Source organism: Chelon labrosus (assembly GCF_963514085.1).
Source record: "Chelon labrosus genome assembly, chromosome: 23".
Classification (NCBI taxonomy): domain Eukaryota; kingdom Metazoa; phylum Chordata; class Actinopteri; order Mugiliformes; family Mugilidae; genus Chelon; species Chelon labrosus.
In genome coordinates, this window is record NC_140356.1 from 12,210,057 (window position 1) to 12,233,747 (window position 23,691).

The 23,691-nt window shown below is 43.6% G+C and overlaps 1 protein-coding gene across 2 annotated transcripts in view; it reads left to right on the forward strand.

Annotated features, from left to right (window-relative positions):
- wnk1b (WNK lysine deficient protein kinase 1b) overlaps nucleotides 1-23,691 on the forward strand; it is an 89,109-nt gene that overhangs the window by 58,955 nt on the left and 6,463 nt on the right. Inside the window, exons 8-35 of one of the 2 annotated variants that reach the window (XM_084573357.1) lie at nucleotides 108-187; nucleotides 360-662; nucleotides 843-912; nucleotides 1,633-1,832; nucleotides 3,373-3,678; nucleotides 4,837-6,279; nucleotides 8,879-8,956; nucleotides 9,875-9,949; nucleotides 11,626-11,907; nucleotides 13,238-13,314; nucleotides 13,423-13,576; nucleotides 13,726-13,842; nucleotides 14,462-14,572; nucleotides 14,744-14,795; nucleotides 15,013-15,150; nucleotides 15,755-16,673; nucleotides 16,755-17,083; nucleotides 17,159-17,220; nucleotides 17,528-17,581; nucleotides 19,532-19,615; nucleotides 19,722-19,758; nucleotides 19,848-19,918; nucleotides 20,013-20,291; nucleotides 20,406-20,677; nucleotides 21,003-21,078; nucleotides 21,177-21,306; nucleotides 22,027-22,224; nucleotides 22,686-22,778. In XM_084573357.1, the coding sequence (XP_084429483.1) occupies nucleotides 108-187; nucleotides 360-662; nucleotides 843-912; nucleotides 1,633-1,832; nucleotides 3,373-3,678; nucleotides 4,837-6,279; nucleotides 8,879-8,956; nucleotides 9,875-9,949; nucleotides 11,626-11,907; nucleotides 13,238-13,314; nucleotides 13,423-13,576; nucleotides 13,726-13,842; nucleotides 14,462-14,572; nucleotides 14,744-14,795; nucleotides 15,013-15,150; nucleotides 15,755-16,673; nucleotides 16,755-17,083; nucleotides 17,159-17,220; nucleotides 17,528-17,581; nucleotides 19,532-19,615; nucleotides 19,722-19,758; nucleotides 19,848-19,918; nucleotides 20,013-20,291; nucleotides 20,406-20,677; nucleotides 21,003-21,078; nucleotides 21,177-21,306; nucleotides 22,027-22,224; nucleotides 22,686-22,778 (6,090 nt within the window). The remainder of the gene's footprint in view (nucleotides 1-107; nucleotides 188-359; nucleotides 663-842; nucleotides 913-1,632; nucleotides 1,833-3,372; nucleotides 3,679-4,836; nucleotides 6,280-8,878; nucleotides 8,957-9,874; nucleotides 9,950-11,625; nucleotides 11,908-13,237; nucleotides 13,315-13,422; nucleotides 13,577-13,725; nucleotides 13,843-14,461; nucleotides 14,573-14,743; nucleotides 14,796-15,012; nucleotides 15,151-15,754; nucleotides 16,674-16,754; nucleotides 17,084-17,158; nucleotides 17,221-17,527; nucleotides 17,582-19,531; nucleotides 19,616-19,721; nucleotides 19,759-19,847; nucleotides 19,919-20,012; nucleotides 20,292-20,405; nucleotides 20,678-21,002; nucleotides 21,079-21,176; nucleotides 21,307-22,026; nucleotides 22,225-22,685; nucleotides 22,779-23,691) is intronic. The other variant, XM_084573358.1, reaches the window with a different exon arrangement.

A 23,691-nucleotide genomic window follows, 5' to 3' on the forward strand; every position in this document is an offset into this window, starting at 1 on the left:
GTCATTTCTGTTAAAAAAAATACCTATTTAACTCTATTTGTCCTCGTTTTTTTTTTTTCATCAGCGTGTACAGCTTTTCTTACATGCTCATAAATGAATGTTTGCAGGCAAATACAAAGACAACGAAGCCATCGAGTTCTCCTTTGACCTGATCAAGGACGTCCCTGAAGATGTGGCTCAGGAAATGGTATGTACGGTGAATGGAGGGTTCGTTGGTGGCAGGAGAAAGTGACTGATTTAGGTGACATCGTTCGGATGGAAGGGAAAAGATTGACGTGTAAAGTTCTGGAGGCATTGATGAATCCACTTTAATGGAGCCTGTGGGTTGTCTGTGTGACTTCTCACTCCAAACTCCTCAGGTTGAGTCTGGCTACGTTGCTGAGGGAGACCATAAGACCATGGCCAAGGCGATCAAGGACCGCGTGTCTCTGATCAGAAGGAAGAGAGAGCAGAGGCAGCTGGTAAGAGAGGAACAGGAGAAGAGAAAATTGGAAGCTGAACAACACCTGCAGCAGCAGCAACAACAGCTGCAGCAGCAACAACAGCAGCAGCAACATCAACAGCAGCAGCAACATCAACAGCAGCAACATCAACAACAGCAGCAACAGCAGCAACAGCAGCAACAGCAACAGCAGCAGGAGAGTCTTAAAGCACACACACAGGTTTGTAGGACTGTTAGACAGATAGCTGCCGGTGATCATAGCCAAAGTCATATTATGGAAGTCCCATTCGTCCCTTCCCAGCTGTGGAAGCTTGGATTTTGGATGTGAACCATGGATGTGATTTTTTTTTTTCCTTATTTTACTTCGGTTTGACCAAAATGTCTGTTTACTTGCCTGCAGACGGAGACAGAGGACACTGAAGTGGATCAGCAGCAGCTTCACTACCAGCAGACCGGCATCTCACACACATGTAAGACCACAAATGGTCAATCTAGTCGAAATAGCGGGTCATCACAATCTCAAGTTTCTGCCTTCTGAGGCCCTTGAATACCTTAATACTAGGGATGGGACTCAATTAAAAAAATTAATTAATTAATTGGAGGCTTTGTAATTAATCTTGATTAATCGCATTTTAATCGCATAACAATATTTGCCCCAAAAAGCACAATTTTTTAATTTAAATGGATTTTAGTGAATCATATAATAGACACAGACATGAATATTGTAAACTCTTTTAATGTCTGGAAAAATGCATTGTATTTCAATTTAAAACAGAAAAAATAAATATTTTCCTTCCATTAGTCCTAGCGACATACATTCATCTGATTCCTCTACTTGGTAAACGTTCCGCGTTGTTTGGAATGCAAACTGCGATTAAATGTGTCATTTTTTTAACGCGATAATATTGTTTTGTAATTAATCGCAATTAACGCATTAAAATCCCACCCCTACTTAATACACGATCTTGTGAGGATCAAGCCTGTGATCTACTCTGCACTGGACAGGGTTACAACAATGTCAGGCATCGGAACATGCAACAGGACTTGTTGCTGTAGACAGTAGAATTGCTAGTTTTTGTTGCCCTAGAGCCATGTAATTACCCCATGTGGCCACAGAGGCCGCTATTGCTTCTTTTTAGCAACAGTTACATAGCTGTGCTTTAACACATGCTTCTGTCTTTCTATCCCAGCTGAAGGAGGTGTGGACAGCGGCCAGGGTTCCTTGGTTTTCTCCTCAGACTCCCCCCACCTCGGTCAGCTGACCATGTCGTACAGCTGCCCCCCTTCTTCCCAGCTCCCTTCCCAGCCCCAGCCCCAGCCCCTCTACCCCTCCACCCCCTCCGCTAACCCGCAGCAACACCCAGGTTATGCCCAGCCGCCGCAGCCGATGGTAAGTGATTTTTAATTAGACGTTACGCGCGACAGTCCGGTCGCACCTGCGAGTATCGGTGCGAGTTGTCTGTGATCGCAGATTTGGTTTGAAGTGAGCGCCGTGTCTTACGTTGGAGTGAGCTGGAATGAAGTTTGCAGTGTTTGTAAATGGCATGGGAATTGTTGAACTAAATACACAAGAGAGTGCTTTTTTTTTTTCTTCAACCACAAGAAAATAAGTAGAAGAAGGTATTGAATAGTCTCACAGACCAACAACTTATTGGCATTCCAACTTATTTAACTGAATTTAACAGATAGAAAAAAAGTTTGTCGGTCAGAGAAAAGCTATTTAAACGATCGTCATGGTAAAACACACAAAAATGTCTCTTCCTTTAGTCAGCAACTTTAGTTAGCCAGGACACCAGCATCGTACGCCATTCACTGTCTGTTTTATTTCATCTGAGATGTCCGCCAGTCACTGTTTCTTCTAAAAAGGTCATGCATCAGTTTTTCCCACATTCTTGCTATCCTATCAGACATCTTTCTCTGTCTTTCAATCCTCCTTTATCTGTATGCTACCCTAAGATCCATATATTTTTGTAATGCTCCCCTAATGTACGGATCTATCAGTTGTTTATTCAGTCACCATTACTTATGTACTTTCACTGTAATCATTTCTTTGTTTTGATCATTTAAGACGTTTCATTAATTCACGCTTCGGGCACACATCAGGCCTGATGTGTTTTATATGCGGGTCTTGCAGAATGAGTGAAAACTATTTATTTTTAATAGATGTGATCATTAGATAGATGGCATTACTTTTACTTGAGCCCTATATTGAATTGGAAACAACACAAAAATGTTGAGACATAGTACATAGGACATAGGACTCTCCTTTTGACGACACTCACTCAGCGGTTTTCTCCATGCTTGTTTCAACCATAGTCTTGTTGCCCATGAGTGGATCCAGTGAAGTGGTTGCTAATAGAGTTCATTTGCAACCAAAAGGTCATCTGATGGCAGAAAATGTTTTAAATCAGCTGTCTCTCGGACTGAGCTGATCATTCAGTTTGTTCACTGATTGATTGAATAACTCAATAATGATTTGGGCATTTTAGGACTCTCTTTGAAGTAACGTCAGGCCTATTTCCTCATCCTCAAAGGCAATGTATTGGAGCCAGAGGAGTAGATAATCTGACTTTACTCATCACAAATCATTCCTTTCTTTTTATGTAATGTGTTTTTTATTTTTTTTATTTTATTGACCTGAACTGTTGTTTTTGTCTTTTATTTGTCTTTTTTTTCCCATTTAAGTTGTGTGAAATTTGTTATGCTGTATATTTTTGACAGGATGTTATAAAACATGTAAAGGTTTCACTCCATTAAGAAATCTCATTGTAAATATGAGTGTGACATTTAACTATTTTATTTATCATACATTTGATTTAGTTTTCTGTCTTGTCACTGTTCTGTTCTCTGTTTAAGTCCGTTTTTTTTAAATTTCTGTTTGTTTTCCATGTTGGTCCCACCCTCCTCCATCACCCCTCCCTGACCGCCAGCCTGCGTCGCGCTGCCGTCGAAGTCGTAGCATGTCTGTTTGCGTCCCTCCTTCCTCCTTCTCCTTTTCTCACTCTCCCTCGCCCCTGGCCGTCCCTCCAAAACAGCCCACCACACCTCCTCCAGACCTGTCCTTCTCGTCTTCCCGCAATGCCACCTCCCCCTGCAAACCTCTCACAGCTGAGAAGGACACGTTCGCTGGGCGCCTCTCCAAGGCCCTGGAGACGGTCCTGCCCATTCACCCTGCCCCCTCTCTGCCCAGGGGCATGCAGCGGAGGGCCAGCCTACCTGCTCTGTTCTCCACCCCTGTAGGTTCACAAATGTAGCCCCTAAGACCCGCAGTGGTGGTGAGAACCATAGAGGAAGGAAGAGAGAGAAAAAGATGAGGAATATTGGCCACACTGGAGTCTAATATTCTATAAGTAAAGCTGGATGACACAGACACAGATGATTAGTAGTAGTATAATAGTATATATAATAGTGCTTTGTATTATAGTCCCAGACAAGCAGTGTAAGTGACTGTGAGCAGTCTTCTCAGCCTCCTTTACTCTATATAGTTATCAGTAATCTTTATTAGTTTACATATTGATAAAGTATTTTAGTAAACATGGTTAAAATTTGCGTGAACCGAACTAATACATTAGCCCTTAAAATTAATTTTACAGTATTAAACCAACAGAGAAAACAGTGTACCCATGTCTGTAATGGATTCCTGGGTTTATCCCAGATTTCACGTCTTATCTCAATACATCATTCTCTGTTTTGCAGACTCTTCTCTGAGTCTGCCGTTCTCCACATCCAATCTCTCTTTAAATCTCTCTCCCTCCCTCCAGCAGGCCACCATGTGCTCGTCTTAAACGCAGACTGTCTGGCCTGCGCCTTAACCATCCTCTGTAGTACAAATGTCTAATATATTATGCATCTGCTGTCTGAAAAACTGCTCATGTGGCATCCAAATTGAACCAAATTTTGAGGAAAGGGTAGAGGGTAGATCACATATCTCTCAAGGCGAGTTGCAGATGTAATAAGAGACAGTTTTCCTGATTGCGGATGCATCGGGTTATTGTCCAACGTAGGGCCAGCCATTTCACCTGTCTTCTCTTTGCATTTAATATTTCACCTTCTGTCCACTTGTGAGCTCGTTTGTCTCTTTCTCTGTCTTGTCTTTTTTGTGGTGTATCGGTGTGTCCATTGTAACCATCTTTGTATCTCTTCATTACATGTTTCATCACTCCATTTTGCAGCTTTTAAGTTCAACTCTTCCCTAACTACATAATTTTGTTTTTATTGTGGAGGGCGAATATATATAAATATATATTTTTATATATATACATCGCCTTTTCTGTTGGTGTCGTTTTGAGATATTATGGTCTTTTCGAAACACGTTTTTTTCTTCATTTCATGTGGGCCTTTGGTTCTCTCTGTCATTCTCTCATTCTTAAATCCATTGTATCTCATTGTCACAGCAGCATTCAATGCAACACCCCTTCAGTGGAGGAGCAGGCACAGGAGGAGGAGGAGGAGGAGGGAGCATCAATCTCCCCACTCTCCCTGAGCCCCCAACTATTTTCTTCCCCTCCATCCCCGAGCGCCCTATTTCCTTCTCACCTCCTCCCACTGCGCCTCCGAAAGCCTACAACACCCAGAGACGCAAGAGCACTTCCATTCTCGAGGCTCACACCCGCCACTTCCAGCCTGCTTATCCCCGCTATGGGAGCAGCCTCCACCCCTTTTCTGGGATGGAAGGCGTTGAGACTCCATCTCTGTATATGGTCAGTCCTAGTTTTGCAGCAGCTGCTCAAAGATTTGGTGTTGGGGAACCCCTGCATCTCCCAGGACAGTCTGACCCAAGTTTGTATGGCTATAAAGACTTGAGAGCAGAGCATGAGGAAGCAGTGAGGAGATTAAGTCTAAATCAAGCTGCCTTATTGGACCATTATGAAGCAATGGCCTATGGAGGATACCCAATGACAGCACACCAGCTTAGCCACTTGACTTTCCATCAGCAGAGGCAGGCAGCAGCTGCGGCTGCTAGTTTGGGCTTTGATCCTGGTCCTCCATCTCAACCAGGGTTCTTGCACCCACACATCATACAAAGAATGAGTGCACATAGCCCAATACCTCCGCCCTTACCCCCCATGAGTGTGTCCGCTGGTTGCCCTGTTTCTTCTTCATCCTCTGAAGGATGCTATCCTCCACAGCACGCTTCTTCAACGTCCTACCCAATTTCGGCACCTCCAGTCATGGCTGATGCCCCACCACCTACTGGAAGCGTCTTTGAGTTTCATTTAGCAGCAGCCGCCGCAGCTGCAGCTGCTGCCGGAGACCCAAGCCTCCTGGCATCCAGACTGTACCGAGCCCGAAGGAGCTCCATGGACCTCCCTCTAGAGGATAACACTGGAACGGGATCAGGTGGCTCAGGCACGTACAGTCGTCTCCAGCCGGTGACAGAAGAGCTGTACAGTTATATCAGCCCTGAGCTCCCCTTACCTCCTGGAAGTCTTCTCCTTCATCACACAGGTTTAACTGTAAAGGACCGAAGCCCAGAGCCCTCTAGTGACTCTCTGACCTCCTCTGATGCAGGAGAGTTCCAGTCACCGCCTCCTCCACCTCTTCTTGCTCCTTTTGACTCCTCAGCAGCTCAGTCCATCCCTCGCTCGTCCCCTGCCGCGCTCTACGAGTCATCAGGCGGACTGCTTCACATAGACCCCCAGGGACATCCGCCCTCTGTGCAGAACTTCCTCCCCCCAACCCTGTCCTCTGAGCAGCCGATTGGGGGAGCATCGTCAACTCAGCTGGAGTCTCTGATGCAGAGTGCCTGGGCCCGGCACGGAGGGGTGGTACCAGCCCAGCCAGATATGACATACCATGAGTCATTACTGGCTATGCAGGCCGCTAACCCCACGCTGGTACAGAGCTTAGACCTTAAAAGTACCCCTACACCTCTGGGTCAGTTACTAGTTTAAATGCCAGAGTTACTTTTGTGTCAAAATTTGCAGAGTTTTTGATTGAAGGATATATGCTCTTTATATTTTGATTGACTGCAAATTCAAGTTATACAGCAACAGATTTGTATATTGTTCTTGATCCTTTAGGAAATTTAGTTGGAAGTTGAGGATAGATGAAAATAAAAAATACAAAAATAATCGTCAAATAAAATGCATCATTCTACCAAAAGTAGCTACATTAATTATATTAGTAATCTGACCCAGAGGCTGTTATATAAATCCCTGTTATTTATTTATTTTTGTTATTTTTTTACCCTACCGACCCATTTGTCATCACGTAGCCTTTGGTTGTGATTTTAACCCCCTCCAGTCATATCAACACCACAGAGAGAGTCTCACCGTCTACCTTCATAATGTCTCACATTCATTCTTTAATGTTAGCATTGCCTAACAGAAGAGCCATTTGTAAAAAAAATAAATAAATAAATAAGATTGTGACTTAAAGGGGAACTGCTGTTTTTTACAACCTGGACCTTATTTCTGTCATAAAATACGATCGTTTACTCACCTATATAACTTCTGTGTAATTTGTAGTCGTTCGAGAGATGTCTAGATCTGCGTATATCCATATAGTGGGAGTAACTGGGGCACTGAAACGCAGACATCATCCGAGGTCTGTAGGTCAATCTACAGTCCCCAGATGATGATAACAGGTAACTCCGGACTCAACAGGGAATAGCACTAGCATACGATAATAAAATCTTGGTGAAATGAACGAGTTTCGTGGCAGATAATGCGTTATTTAGAGGCTGCGTTCGGTGCCCCAGTCACTCCCACTATATGGATATACGCAGATCTAAATATCTCCTGAATGACTACAATTTACACAAAAATTATATGGGTGAGTAAACGATCATATTTTATGCTAGAAATAAGGTCCAGGTTGTAAAAAAACAGTAGTTCCCCTTTAGGTCAACACTGTTTTAGTAAAGAAACGACCTAGAGAGCACATCTGGGAGAGATGAAGAACAAAATTACTTTAAAAAAGTAAATAAATAAAAAAGGTCGTCTTTGAGACACTCTCTGGTGTGCAAGCTTTATGAGCAAAAAAGTCTAAGCCCCTCTCTTTCTGTGTTTATGTTGTGTATTTGATTTATTTGTTTTTTGTCAGTATCAGTAAGTAATAATTTGTCTGTATGTTCATATATGAATGTATATGAGAAATGTGTGTTTGTACAGGTATTCCGTATCTACGGTATACTTGAAGTTCTACTCGTACAAATCCAAAGTCGAGTTTGGTCCTGATCATCTTCAAATCTCCAAACATATTCCAGACGTCCACCCAATGCGTTAAATAGCATGTTATGAATATTCCACTCTATCGGGCCACAAGATTTTGCGGATTTGTACGGACAAACACACAGAAACATACAACAAAACTGCGGGGGCTTAGACAAAATGAGCTATGTAACCATGCAGACAGAAATTCATTTGTATATTTTAGATTCTTTCCGTTGTTCCGTGTTGTAAATGCTAAAGTTCTTCATTTTAGCATGTAATGTTGTCATTTCCAACTCGGACTGAAAAATCAACATCCTACGCAGGGTTCAAAGGTCACATCTGAAATTCTTTAAACCCTTAGAACGCTGATATCATCTGTGTCGTCTATACTTTCTTCGACCTTTCCTTTGAGACACTTGTGATTACCGGTCTTTCTCTTTTAATTCCTTCAGCCTTTGTTTTCTTTTTGGTTTCACGTCAATTTATCTTATATCATTTTATCTATTCAGTTTCTATTTTGTGAACATCATCAAAGTTAGTTTAGTAATGCGCCCCGGTGCAACATACTGTACTCGTGTAAGCTTTCTCCACACTTTGTGTATGTGAGCTTCACGAGTATGAAGCAGCATCCAGCCTTCTAAGGGTTGAGTCATCAACAGATTGGAGTCCGTAGGCTGCCGTCCTGTGGTGCCGTAGATTACTTTAAGAATTCAGGAAGGAAATTAGGGGGAAAGGTACGTCATTTAGTGCTAGACTGAAGTTTTAAAACCCAAAAACCACTTAATTCAAATCTTCAAGTTCAGTTGAACACTTTAAAGTTTAGGGTCAGTCTTCTAGCTTCTACTGTGCTTCAATGACTATATATATATATATATAACATCTGCTTATTATCACTGCCAATCACTTAAAGTCTGACCTGCATGTTTAAAACGCTACTTACACCCCGTCTAACCCCAGTACTGTGCCTGTACTATTGTAAAACCGGTGTGTATATGCATACAGTAGGCGTCGGTGTGCATATATCTGTTGTCGGTTGGACTAGTGTGTTGCGTGTACGTGACGTGTGTGCATGTGTGCATACACAAGAAAGAGAATTAAACATTGAAAACTGAAATGCCGAATTACCTTGTGCTTGCACTCATGTGTAGTTTTGCCCTTGAAGCTACGAACGTGTTCTGATTTTTTCTTTTTTCTCTCCTTGTCCCCAATCTCTCTTCCATCCCCCACTGTTTTATATCCTCTGTCCATTTTTCTGCCTTTCTCTTAATCTTTTTCTAAGCAGCAGGTCCAGGTCCCCACCCCTCAGTCAACACCCCCTGCCACCACCCAACCACCTCCTCCTGGAACCTCACAACAGGTAAGAAATCAACAACAATCCAGTGTTTTGTGCGCTTTTATCTTCTATTCTTGGTTTTTCATTGCTTGTGTTGTTAAATGCTGCTCTTCCCTTAATGTCCACAACCCATAAAGATAAAATACATAAATAGTTCCTTATATTGCTCAGCAATAACTCAGACATCGCCTTGCTCTTTGAAGTTCTTTTGCTTCAAGGTAACCGCTTCCTGAGAGCTGGCACTTCGCCTGCAGTAACGCTGCAGTATTTCTGGAGAATTAAGTTCGCCTCCAGCAAAAACCACAGCTATGAACTTTATGGTTGAAGAAGAAATTGGATGTTAAATTGTTGTTTCACAACAAGAATATGTAGGAATGTTGTATTCCACCTCTAGTATCTTTTTACGAAAGATGTTTTGCTAACAGTCATTATAATATAACTATATATATATATATATATATATATATATATATATATATATATATATATATAAAAGTACATCATATGGTTAATATCTTACTTTGAAACATTTTGGAAGTCACTTGACTTGGCCTCTTCTCCCTGTCTCAACAGAGAAGAGCAAGAGCAGTGGTGGTTAAATGACTTAGAGAGTAAATGAAGAGAGGGAGCGGCGTTAGCAGGAACAATGCAGTAAATCAGAGAAACATAAGTTTATAAAGCTTATACATAAGGCTATTTTGTTCTAAAGCACAAACAAACACAAAAATATCTCTGCATAGTCTTAGCGTAAGGTTCAGAATTGGTGAAAGCCTCCAAAGGACACACTTCGTTCTGTCCACTGTGGCCTCTCTGCTCTGCGTGACTTCTCTTTTTAGAAATATTGCTGCATAGTATACCTTTAAAACTGTGCATGTAAATGTTGCTGCTTCTTACTATCTTGCCTCTCACACACTCTCTGTCGCTATATGTGTCCCTCTCCAGGTTGTGTCATCTAGTCAAAGTAGCACATCACTTCAGAGCCCCACACACACAGCTCTGCCACAGGCGTCTGCACAGGTACAGGACTTTTAATTTAAATATATGTATATATGCAGCACAGTACTTATTAAACACTCTATATGCACCCAAGCCTGCACATATTCTCTTATTTGAATATATACTCACCAAACACTTTACATACATAATTGAATTCTCTACTTTTTATCATAAATCACAGAGTCGCCCAGATGACCCCAGTACCTTCACGTATTATTAGTCAACTAATAACCCCTACATATGGAGTCCACTCATAACACATATTTGGGAGTCAAATGCTGAAAGACAATACTCGTACACAGATTAATGCATAAATAGCCAGATGAATTACAGCAATAAAATATTATTGTTGTGTTATTATTGCATGCTGCGTTGTCTTTTCTCTTAAAACTATTTGTCAGCTCAGTTTGTGTCTTCTCTTTTTCGTTCTCTGGCTTGCTCATGGGCATGCTGCCTGTGTTCACTACCGGGTTTGTTTCTGTGTTTCGTACATTGGTCTGTAACGTGTGTGTGTGTATGTTTGTGTGGTTTGGTCATCTGTTTATTTATGTGTAGTTGTGTGACCTCAGTCCATCCCCTAGTATAGAACACCTTTATCTTCTGTACCAAGCCGCTCACCTAGCTCTGGTTCAGGTACCATTGTGTTTGGTTGTGTATGTGTAAGTGGGTGACCTTATGAACTGTATAAGTGTGTGTTTGCATGTGTGTATTTTAGGGGGTTAACTGTGATGTAAGTCTGGACTGTGTTCGAAATCATAGACAGAATAACACCGCTTTGTATCTTTTGAAAATAGCTGTTAGGTCTTCCTTTGCTCATCCTACATGCTGCCACTAACACCCTGATTAGAAGCGTAGCTCACAAATATATGAGCAAATTCTATTGAAATGAAGATGGGTAATATTTCTCAGATCAGAATTGATCAGTATAAAAAGGTTAAAATTGGGAACGGCAAAGAAAAATCATGAAATCCATGCAGTGTCAATTGTCCAGTATCTAGTTTGGTTCTTGTTACCGGAACATTTGTAGAGTTTTTGTAATTTGTCTTCACTTAGGACAAAAACGGTGCAAGAAAATGTTTCAGTCTTTGTCTACATTTTTTCCAAATTTTGACGTTTTTCAAAGTCAACACTTGACTATCTGGTTCTTGGTTTATATTGCTGTTGCCCATCTACATTGTGAAAATGAATTTGCTCGGTTGTCCCCCGCCTTTAAAACCCCACACTGCACATTGTTTGCATAGATTTGTTTTGTGGTTGCATGGTCTTGCAGTGATTTACACAGTTGATCTGGCACAAAGTTTGTTGATTGACTTCAGAGCTTGAGATGTTGTCTCCAATGGAATTGATGTATGTACAGTTTTTTGTTGCGGGTCTCGTAGCCAGACGTGTCGGTAACGTGTTGTGAGCGATGGATGGCCTTTTTCTTGTTGTCTTTATTTTAGCATGATTTTGTCATGGAGATCAGAAAAGATCCAGACTCACAAGCTAACCGACCAGCCATAGCTCACTGTCCCATTGCTAGGCCAGTTGACTGTCCATACTTGTTGCACCTGATCACCTGCTAGGTTTATTGACTTCCTCATCCTCCCCTTTGACGTTGCTCGCATCCCTTCTTCTCCCACTCACCCTCTTGCCTTATCGACATTCTCCCTTCTTTTCTCCTTCTTCTTTCTGTTCCTTTTCTTGGACCCTCTCAGCCCAGTTTAACTCCGTCTACCTCTACCGTCCCCTTGGCGAAACTACCTTCTCCATCTATTCCCGTTACCGTGCCGACAGCAGTCGTGGCTTCCCCTCCCTGTCCTCTGCCTATCCCTGTTGGGGTGGTGCCTACTATTGTTTCCCCTCCTCCTCCTCCTCCTCCTGCTCCTGCTTCTTCTCTTCCCGTGCCCATGCCTGTGCCTCAGCCTTTGGCCACCGTGGTGCCAATCATCAGTGTAGTCACCGCCCCGCCTGACCCTCCCATGGAAGCCCCTCCCCAGGTACTGGTTCTGGGCGGTCAAACCCACTGAGTGGATGTCAGAAAAGACAGATCTATGTTGGACATTTTCACATAGATTGTAGTTATTGTAGTCACTGTTTTGATGTTTTACGTGGTGATACCCACTTTGGTAACTGAACTGAATAGCCTTGGATTAATCCGTTGAGACACAATCAACTGAATTGATGACGGGATGATAAGCAGCTTTTTTAAGCGACTAACGCATAATTTCTAGCTGCTTTATTATTAGTGTTTCTTGTTTAATAGCTTCTGTGGCTTGGTTTGAGTCCAGCAATAACAACAAGTAATAACAGTTGAAAAAATGTCTTGGCTTGTTGGTGGAGTCCATGTTTAAAACATCTGATAAAAGAGCTTTGATTGGTCTACTGATTAATGGTGTCTAACAGAATTGATAAGTTTGTTCTTACAAGACATGGCCTCCGTTGAACTTTGTAATTCAGGCCTTTCTTTTTATTTCGTAGCCCTATTTGAATGGGACTAGTTTTACCTGGGGACCTCTTGTAATTTGTAATAATTGCAGAAGTGGTCTGTGATCCTAATCCTGTGCGAATCGGCCATGTTTCTCAAAGCCCAGAGGTCCAGTGATATTTCATTCGCGTTTTTTTTTTAACTCAAGAACATTGGAGAACTCCAATAACTTCCTGTTATGAATCAAAGTTTGGACAGCTGTCACCTTTCACAGAAAAAAGGTCGAGCTCAAAACGGGTGTTCATCACATTGATAAAGGTGCAGCCGATTTAAATACTGCCAGGTAGTTCGTAATTCTCCCTGGAATCAATACAGTCTCGTCACGTAATATAATTTTTATTATTTATCCAGATCTGCAAAGTGTAGAGGTAGAGGTATAAAGGGTTTGCTATTACCTCTGGCATGTAGTGGAGTTGAAGCAGAAAGTAGCAGAGACATCATAACCAGGGATCGTGTCAGTAAATTTGAGTTTACTTGCGAAACACAGGCGTAGGGGCGTCATTTCTAAATCACATGATGTCCCCAGGTAATACTTATCCCATGTGAGTAGTGCTTAAGTCGGCATTTGTGTTAGATAGGGTTGTTTGAACAGTTGGAGAGATCGCATTCTGCCTTGTTGCTTTGTATGTTTCGTGTTCTCTTTACTTTGATTCAATTGAGTTCTTGTCTTGTAATCTAGTTAGCTTTCTCCTTTACTTTTGCTGCACATTGCTTATGTATCATGCTTCCCTGCAGTATTTTCCTTTCTCAAATTCCTCCTATTGTTGGTGGTGATATCAACCACACTGGTCACGTTTGACCTACGTACGTGTTACGAGCATTTTCGTGTGTTTGTGTTTCAGTCGGCCTCGCTGTCTTCGGAGCTGTCACAGTCCCAGTCCCAGCTGCAGCCCCCTCATGTTCTTTCATCCATAGAGAGGTGATAACACATACGTGCACATACCGGTGCCACATTCCTCAAATTAAATTCAGATTTTCTTAATCAAATTTCATCTCTGTGACACTCTGGCCTCTGTTTCTCCCATAGTGGCCACTCCGAGACCTCAGGTCTGAGTGACGGCAATGAAGGAGGAGGAGGAGGTCGTCACGAAGGACGCTCCACCAAGCGACATCAGAGGCGTTCTGTACGGAGTCGATCGCGGCATGAGAAGACTTCTAAAGCCAAGCTCAATGTTCTCAACGTAATAGCACATCCCATAAATCCTAGAATTGATGTCATTAAGCAATTAAGCAAGCTCACTGTCTGCTTGGTAGTCACAACATTACAATAAAAGCAATTCTCTTTCTTTCTGATTGGATTTTCGTGTGTGTTTGTTGTGTTTGCATGTAGATATCCAACCGAGGAGACAGGGTGGCAGAGTGTCAGCTGGAGACCCACAACCGGAAGATGGTGACCTTTAGGTTTGACCTAGATGGAGACAACCCCGAGGAGATTGCCCAAATCATGGTACTCGCACTGTCACCATGCCCTTCACATCCACGTTTCATTTTTGTCTTTCCCCAAACCTTAGGGGCCGATTTACGGGCTCTCCGAACTAGATCCTAAAACGTACTGTCATGACATTTGGCTGCACCGGAAGGCGGTGTGAAAAAGCTGCCCCGTCCAATAGAGCATTTTCGGACAGTCCCTTCAGGGAAACATTGTACACATGACAAGCACCACAAATAGTTGATAATAAAGTTAAAATAATTTAACCTGATTAAATCCTCAACCTATGAGTACAAGACAAAAATACTGTCATACCATCCGGGCCTACTAGACGAAAGATACGGTACATAGCTCACTTCTACGCAGTTGGATAATCAAGTGTGACTGGTGGTTTATGAAGTTAGACATTAGAAATGTGTCTGAACATCCAACAGACAGACTATGAATCCTGCTTAGTACCTGTGTATTGGATCCTGACTACGTTGTGCACGCCATCTTTCTGAAAACCACTCAACTGCGCATAATTGCGGTGTTCAAGTCCTTGAACTTTAATAGAGAGAGAGTTACTCCTGCACACAGATAAACTCAAATAAATGTGTCCAATTCTGACAATTTTTCTTTTACAATGTGTGTCCAGGTCCAGAGTGAGTTTATCCTGGAGAGCGAGAGGGAGTCATTCATCGAGCAGGTCAGAGAGGTGATAGAGAACGCCGACGAGAAGGGTCTGGAAAGAGACACCAACAGTCAGGTAAATAGAGATGAACACGGGTTCTTTATTTCATTCCCTCTTTCTGGCCTTTGTTCCTTTTGAGAGCAGAATCTAAAATCGTCTCCTTTCCTGCGATGATAACCATCCACTATAATGTCTTTCACAGTTGATCTTTCAGTGTTTACAGCATGTTGTCTTGTTGATCTACAGATGGCAGGCAACACGGAGCAGGAGAGTCCTGCGATATCTGCCCCCATGCCGGGTAAGAAAAGCAAAATCTTTTAAACATAACACGGTGGCGCGGGAACTTGTTTATAAATTAAATCAAAGTAAATAAAATATGCACTTTAAGCTTCAAAACAGCGTGCGCAGAGCTACCTCTCACCTGTACAGCAGACAAGTTGCAACAGGGCATGGTAATTTGCATAAGAGTATTCTGTCAGAGATTAATAAATAACAAGGCACTCCTTATTTCTTAGGAATCCCTCCCAGTGCAGCAGCACAAGTGGTCCATTCAGCAGGCCGGAGGTTCATCGTTAGCCCCGTACCTGAAGCCAGGCTGAAGGAACAAATGTTTCCCACTTCTCCTTCTGGCCCCACACTTGCGGTTGAAACAGGTAAGGACTGTGTTTGTGTGTGTGATTCACTTTCCAAATAAATGATACGCCCGGGTGTGTACAGGTAAAGATGGCCAGATTCATGTACAGTAACTGTGGTAATAGGTCGGCTTATTTTCAGTATATGAAACATTCAGGAAGAGGCTTCACGTTGGACCCTCCTCCTTCTCTTCCATTGGCCCTGTTCCATTGGCGCATCAGTTAAATGTAATGCCACTTTTGGCTTGATGACAGACCAGAAAACACTGTCTCTAGTCCCAGCAGGGTAAATGAAGTATTTCCGCATGTTTGTTGACCTGTTTAACTCCCATATCTGAAGAAGAAATATATATAATTCATGTTTTGATGGTTTTTGCTTTTGGGGAAATTGTTGAAATGTTAAGCAAAATGTGTTTTGACTTAATTTTAAAGTGAAGATCAATAGAAAATAGAAACAGACTGCATTCCAATAAAAGTCTCTGCACACCCACAGAAGGGTTTTTAGTGCTCTCGCTGGTTAGACGTCTTAACAGGTGTATTCTTGGAAGAGCTATGCTGGAAACTATGTACTTCGATCTAAGTGTAAACTGTGTCTTAAAATAGTGTTTCTATTTTCCTCCTCCAGCTCCATCTCCAGGCCAAGCTATTGGGTTGTCCCAGTCTGCAGGAGCGATCAGCTTACAGCAGGCCTTCACCGAACTCAGACAGAACCAAAATCAGTTCGATCCGGGCCCCAGCACCGCTCCACCCTCAATCCACTCCACCCATCCTCCTCTGCAGCCTGCAGCTGCTTCTATCCCTCCGCCGAGCAGCACAGTGGCTCCTCCTGTGGATGCTACTGCCGGGCTTGTCCCTTCTAATTTAAACCAGACGAAGGAGCAGGTCTTTGATGGCTCTCTGCCACCTCTCTCCTCGTCCTCCGCCCCTTCCTCTGTTCCCTCCGTCTGTCTGAGTCCTCCTTGTTCTTCTTCTTCTCCTCCTGCTATGATGAATCAGTCCATCCTTCAGTCACAGGTACTTTCCCAGCCAGCAATGCAGGCTGCGTCCCAACCCCAGACACAAGTGCAAGGCCAGGGTCAAGCTCAAATTCAGCCCCAGGCTTTCACTCAGTCTCCTTCCCAAACACTTCCGGCTGTCATTGCTACTTCAGTACCTTCCACTTTACCAACAGCCAGCATCTCTGGCTTCCCCCCAACCATGCTCACCTCCCCTCCTCCTGCCTTTGTATCTTCTCCTCCCTCCTCCACTCTTAAAGCTAGTGAAGTCTCCTCAGATCATTCGTCCATCGCTCCCACTTCCTCGTCCACTCCTTCCCTCTCCTCCACCGTCATCCCCACCACTGCCATCCCGGGTCCACAGCTTGTTCCGTCGACCACCCCCCACCCCGCATCTGCTCCCTCCTCCTCCTCCTCCTCCTCCTTGGCGGGGCTCCAGCCTGTGACCACAAACGTTCCTTCAGTCCAACCAACTTTGGTCCACTCCCAGCCTCAGACAGCAGCTCTACCTGGGCAGACGCACACGCACAGTAGTGATTGTGATGCAAGGTGAGTGGTGGTCAACTTTTCTGAAAGTCATCAAACCTCTGGACTTTCATGAGATTGAAGTCATTTGCCTGTCCTTCTCAGATGTGAGGCCTCCTCTGAGTCCCTAACCAAACCGGACGACATCCAAGCTCTGGACAAGAAGCTGCGGTCCCTCTTCATGGACCTCGGTGGAGTGATTCCATCCAGCCAGGGAGACACCTCAGCTGCTGACCCGGCCTCTGGAGCTTCTGTGGCAGGTACCTCATCTCCATTAGGCCCCAGCCCTACCTCCACCACGTCTGTCACAACACCTGGCTCTAGCCAGCCATCCAATCCTCCTCAGCCCCCCTCCAGCCTGGCGCTGGGGTCGCTGGGCTCACCTGTGCCAATCCAGGGCCCGGGGACTCCAATCTCTACCCCCGTACAGACTGGTACGTAGATGAAAATCAGTTAATTTGTGTTTTTTATAACATTGTTTTCTGACTTTGTGATTTCCATTTGTGTAGTCATCCCGGCATCGTCTTTAGGCCAGACCACTCCATCCAAAACCCCCTTATCCAGGGTATCGGTGAGTTTTTGTAAGACACAGATACAGTATGTTAGAGATAAACCACTGCTCATAGCATTACTTATCTAATTATGTGATTACAGAGCATGTGCATGTTTTTAGGTAAAGCTGTCAAGCTAATTTAGACTAAAGGTGAATGTAATTTAGCAGCTGTATATTGGTTACACCATGTTTCTGTCAACCTTCCTTACAACACATCTGGCATGAAAATTCCTTTTAACACTCTCCACAACAAACACTGTTCTTGTAATCTCCTCTCTCTATCTTTTCTGCTGTCTTTTCATCACATCTTTTTCTCTGGGATTAGGCCTCTTCTCCTTCAGAGCTCCTGACATCCTTCCCTGGACCTTGTCTAATGCAGGTGTTTGTTTTTGGTTTTTTTTCAAGACAAAGATAATCTGTTTCGTTATATCTGTATCTGAACTAAACCGGGTATGTGCTGTGTATAAACGGTGCTTTTTCCTGATTTCTTCCTATCTTACTCACTGTGTGACAGAAAAATTAGAGAATTTGCATTTGATCAAAGCCAGGCTCTGCCCACAAAAGGTTTTGTTGGGGATAGTTGGTCTGGAGCATAGACTGTATAAAGATGGATGCGGAACTGCTCCTTAAAAGTGAAGCCAAAGGAAGTAGAGCTCCCCCTGGTGGCTGACTGCAGTATAGGTCATAAGCTCCACCCCCTCCATGTTAGTGGATGGGATTTAGGCCTTAGAACTAAAACACTACAATACACGTCAAATATTTATTTTTTTCAAGGATCGTTTCAGTCATTTTAGATAGTTAATATAGTGCTGATGCATTTTCAAGTGTCAATTTTGTGGCTAAGTTTAGTTTTAGTTATTTGACGCTATAGAAACAGGACGTAATGTAATGGCGACTACCAGTTGCCATGAAAACCGCTCTGTAAAGCGGTACTGTGGGGCCGTGAGAGTTGTAAAAAAAAATAAAATAAATGTGGGCGGGTCATCGATATCGTGCCGACACAATAGCGTCAGTTTGGCCAATGCAAGGAAGTGGGGACTATTGTCCATATTTATATACAGTCTATGCTACAGCCTAAATAAGCATGTACACATTCAAATAACTGACAACAAACCTAATTAAAAAGCAGCTTGCATTTAGAATAATAGATCAAAAACAAAGAGGAATTCATAAAATCATTGTTCAGTTGATAAAGAGAAAGACAGAGTCAGACATGCTGAAGCCCTAGTGCTTCAGGGCAGAGAGAGAGACACTGAACTGACTTTAATTTGCAGACTGTTTTGTTGTGTCTCTGAATGCCGCCGTCTAAAAATAGACATCCATTTTAACCAGACGAGCCCACTGAACAGAGGGATATGACTCTTTTATGAAAAACCCCGACCTGCCAAGTTAACAACGTTCGCTTCTCGTCTCTTATGTAACCCTCCTGGGCGAGACCTGTCCCGTTTGATTAAGATAATCCCGCTGCAGTTGAAGCTCACAAGGGGTTTGGTTTTAATGATTGTTTTTTTTTTTTGGTTTTAATTGAGGTTAAACTGCTCAAGAGAATGAAAAGCCTCAACATCACCCTGCCTTCATCTGTGTGTATTGGTGCAGAGTTTGATGAATGGATGCGTTTTTTTTCTTTGACCAATAAACTTGCCTTCAATTGTACCTTTCAAAAATGTTAATGTTAAAAGATTGTTAATAAAGGAAAATAATACCACCATTAAATAACATTTTCTACGCGACAAATTAAGAAAACAACTACTAATATTCTGTAAAACAACAGAAAAGAAACACAGATATCTTTGTGAAGCTGGTAAAACGGTAAAGCCTTTAAAAAAACATTAATACAAAGCTTAAGATGAGATGAGATGATATGACGTGAGATAATATGAAACTAAATAAAATAACATGAGAGGTGAGGCAAACGTTTATTGAGCTCCTGTACCGGAAATTCAAAATCACACAGCAGGAACTTAACATTAAGCTATAAATATCCATAAACATACATTTCCATATAAAAATAACTAAGTTTTAAGGGAAATAAATTATCCCAGAAGCACCATTTTTTAGGGCACGGAGCTGCAAGGCTGAGGGGTCCCCATAAAAGTTGTCTTCAACCGTAAAGGCCCTACCTGAAGCTCCAAGCCTTATTACAAATTAACTATAAAACTGACAGGTTACCAGTGAAGAGACTAGAAATCTTGCATCTTTGAACTAACATGTGCTTTTGGCTGATCGGTCCTCATGTTACTAATCAATAACTATTTGTAAAAGTTAAGTGGCTGAGCTCATGCGTCTTATTTTTTTGCATGTCTGACACCGTATCTGTCAATATCCTCAGTCCCAGCAGCCTCTGGAGGACCTGGACGCCCAGCTGAGGAGAGCACTGAGCCCGGAGACCGTTCCCGTGAGCTCACACACACCGGTAAAAGCGTTCACTTTTCAGTAGCTCACACTGACATTGTGTGTGTTATTCCAAGCAGACTGCAATGTTAACCCATTTTTCTCCTCTCTGTCTGTGCTAACCTCAGGCTTCTCACAGTACCGTGCCTTCAGTGGGACAACCCAGTATGTACATCATATTTATTAAACGCAACCGTTTATGTGTGTGATTCTTTTACCAGCCTAAACTCAAAAATCTGCCATGTGTCTTTCAGTTCCCTTCCCCTCGGAGGAAGACGCCCTGTCCTCTCCTGCTGCTCCTGCACGTCAGTTGGGAAGATTTCAGGTAAAAGTGTGCAGTTTGATAGGAACCTATCTGGTTTTGATTTCAGAAGGAAAAGACCTGGCATTAACTAGTAGAGTGTCTCTATTTTGCTCAGGTGTCGTTGGCTAAGGAAGAGCCCGCCGTCAAGCGCCCGGCCTGCACCGAATCCTCCTCCACCACCTCCTCATCTTCCTCCTCATCATCCTCCAGCCTCTCCAGCCCGGAAAACACGTTGCACAAAGACTCCTCGTCTCCTTTGAGGGGGACAGGAGAACAAAGAGGAGACGTCGTGGATGGACCCCCTCAGAGGACTCCCACAGGATCTCACCACCCCTCTCCTTTCACCTCTCCTTGCCCCTCACCCAAGCCCACCACAACCATCGGACGCTTCCAGGTATTTCCTTTTCCTGACTAGTCATTTTGTAACTCCTTTCCTCCACCTTTCAGTCTTTTTTTTTTTTGTATATTTGACAATTATTTCATCCAGTATTTTGTTCTTTGACCTCAGGTTACCACCAACCCTGAGGCCCGCGTCGGTAGGTTCTCAGTCAGTCGGGCCCAGGAGCAGAGCATCGAGTCCATCCAGAGCCCTCCGCCTGCCGCCCAGGCCGCTAACGGACCCAGTGACCCTGGCCAAATGCTGACCCCTGACTCCACTCACAAAGCCTCCCTGCCGAGTCTGAACAACAACTCCTTCAATAACTCCTACATTAGCAGTGACAACGACTCCGAATTTGAGGACGAAGACTTCAAACGAGAAGTCAACCGACTCAGAGAGAAGTAAGCTAAACACGTCGGAGAAAATTCAGTTGTCACTTCAACGGCCTCCGTCTTTGTTCATCTCCTCTACCCTAATAACAGTAACATTAAATATATTTTCCTGCCTCCTTTATTCTGTTTTTCTCTCTTCCTGCTCTTTCTTTGTCCTCTTTTGCCCCCGGAGAATGAGGTTAACCACCGGCTTTGCTTCATTACTTTGCTTTCTCCTGCGCTTTCATCTTTTCCTGCGAAGGGATGTTCAGCACTTCCAGAAAAATTGCCTTCCGTCCCATCTTGTAGTTTATTTATTTCCGTGTTATAATTCCTCCTGTCTTTTATTCACCAGGCACATGCGTGAGATTCAGGCCCTCCATTCTCGCCAGAAGGATGAAATAGACAGTCTGTTTACCAGGCTCGGAAAGGTAAGTTACATCAGCAAAAGAAAAACTGTTGTATTAAATGCCACTTTACATACATACAACCTAAAACCACGCTTTTTTTTTTTTTGTCATGGTTGCAGGTCCCTCCAGCTGCAGTCATTCCTCCAGTTCTAGCCTTGACTGGCAGAAGGAGACGACCAACCAAAAGCAAGTCATCCAAATCGTCCAGAACCAGCTCTACACACGGCAGCAAGAGTCCGTTACAGCAAGGTAGGCTTTGTTACGATGCTTGTGTTAAAGGCTCAGTTCATCAAAATAAAAATAAAAAAAAGCATATTTTCTTTGTCTCTAGAGTCAGAGTTTTGACTTTTGCATGTTTCTAAGAGCAGCAGATGTGACTGCAATTCAGACAACAGTATCCCACCAACAGACCTTCAGGCATCCCATAGGATGAATTTGAAGACGTGCATATCCCTAAAACCCAAACCAAAAATTGCAATGTGGAAATAACCACCAGAGACAATTTTATTTTTATTTAATTTTGCTGAACTGACCCTTTAATCCTGCAACTCTGAAGAGAAACTCAAACATGTTCAAGAATCTTTAAGTCCTCTACAGTCAGGATGAACAAAAACATTTACTCTAACATTACATCCTCTCTGTGTTTATGCATCCATGTGCACATATATGTATGTGTGTGTGTGTGTGTGCGTGTGTGTGTTTATCTGCTTGGGTACACTCGCATGTGGGCGTACGCTGGATCAGGCTCGGAGCTGGAAAATTTCTGACCGCTTTCCCTGTCTGTTTTTTCCCCTGTGTGGTCGTGTGTTGGGTGTCTTTGTAAACGTGTGGTGCGGCGGGGTCTCTTTATCTGTCCCGTCATCTTTATACGTGTGTGTGTGTGTGTTTGTGCGTGTTTGTGCGTATCTCTGCTTCCTGTGTTCGTTCCTGCACCTGTCCTCTCCTGCCAATGCCTTGTGCTATCTCCAGGCAGCACTTTATCCGCGCAGAGCGTCCCGACTATGTACCCCGGCCAGCTGGCTCTGTTAGCCCCAGGAGGATTAGCCGATTCGGGCAGCAACACTTTGCTCCAGCCCCTCAAACCCTCTCCCTCCAGCGACAACCTGTGCTCAGCCTACACCAGCGACGCGGCACTCTCTGTGCCCAGCCTGTGTGCTCCCACTCCAGGTAGGCATGTCCCTGAGAGCTCCGGGCTGCAGAAGGCCTTACAACACGAAAAAGTTGAACCTACACAAAGAGCTCATTGTATGCGTCGCATGCGGGCAAAGACAAATGCATGCGGTTGATTTGTCTTCACTCCCTTCACAACAAAAAGGATTTCTTCTATCTGTCTTGGTCTCAATGTGTAAAACAGTGTGACGGCTAACTCACTGTTAACATCCTTTTGGTGGATTCTTCAATTGTCTCTCTTCTCTTCCCTCTCATCTGTTCTGCCTTCCTCTTGTCATGTCTATCACTTCATTTATCTTTCTTCAATCTCCTTGTTGCTCCTCTCTCTCTCTTCTCATTTCCTCTTTATGTTCCTTACCTCTCGCTCTACATCTCTGTTCATCTCTCTGCACTCTCCCCCTTTTCTGTTTCCTCGTCTCTCCTCCTCCTCTCCCCCCCTCCCTCCTCCCTCTCTTCAGGCTGTGTAAAGTTCAGCTGGGGTTCGGAGCGTTTGGCCTTCAAGCCTGGCGGCAGGAGGACGCGCTTTCTGAGTACGCCCTGCTTGGCTCTTTGTGTGTAACGCTTTATTTCTTTGCTCTTCTCTTTTATCCTTACTTACTTTAGTTCTGTTTTTCATTTACTCCTATATATCAAGTCATGGTCACGCTGTCTTCCTGTGGGTTTTCTTCTTTGATGGAGGAACACCCTCTGCCTCTTGATAGCACAAGTGTCTTGCAGGAATCAAATGAATCAAAACAACAGGATAAAATACTGGAAAGCTTTTAGACACCTCAGAGCTTTGTCACCGCTGCAGCTGGGGTCGAAGTACTTCATTTTAATTTGGCGCTTACTGCAGGACACAAAATGTTAATACAATAACAGATCTCATATCACAGAGCTTCCCATAATCTCCTTTTTCTTTCTTTCAACATAGTCTTCCTTGACAAACAAGTCATCTTTTCCCTCACATTTACAGCTGACCTTGTGTGTTTTTGGCTGTGGATAATAGTGCGATCGTTGTTCCAAATTAAATAGAGAAGTCGCATAAAAGCGTTCAGAGATACGCCGTAAAAAGAGCCGTCAAAGGTGAAATACTTTGTCATAATTTAGCAATAGACTCCGTCAGGACCTGGTTGATGCCGCGGCAGACACGGTTACCGGTGGCAACCGCGAGTGCAGTTTAACACGGCAGAAAGCAGCGGCCGAGCAGCTGCTTTGTCGGGAATAAAACGGAAGAGCAGCTGGTGGGTCTGTTGACTGTGCGACCAAACAAACTCACACTGCTGTAATAAAGTCGGCCGGGGTTTTTTTCCATGGCGCCACGAGCAGCTGCATTCTGATTTAATGCTGCGCTCGTGTCGTGTGCAGCGTGTGCTTTGCACATGAAAGCGCGACGCGACGGAGCTGGTTACCTTGCTGTGGGCCGTCCCCTGCATCTATTCATCTAACACCTCACTGCTGCTGCTGTTGCTGCTGCTCCTTCCA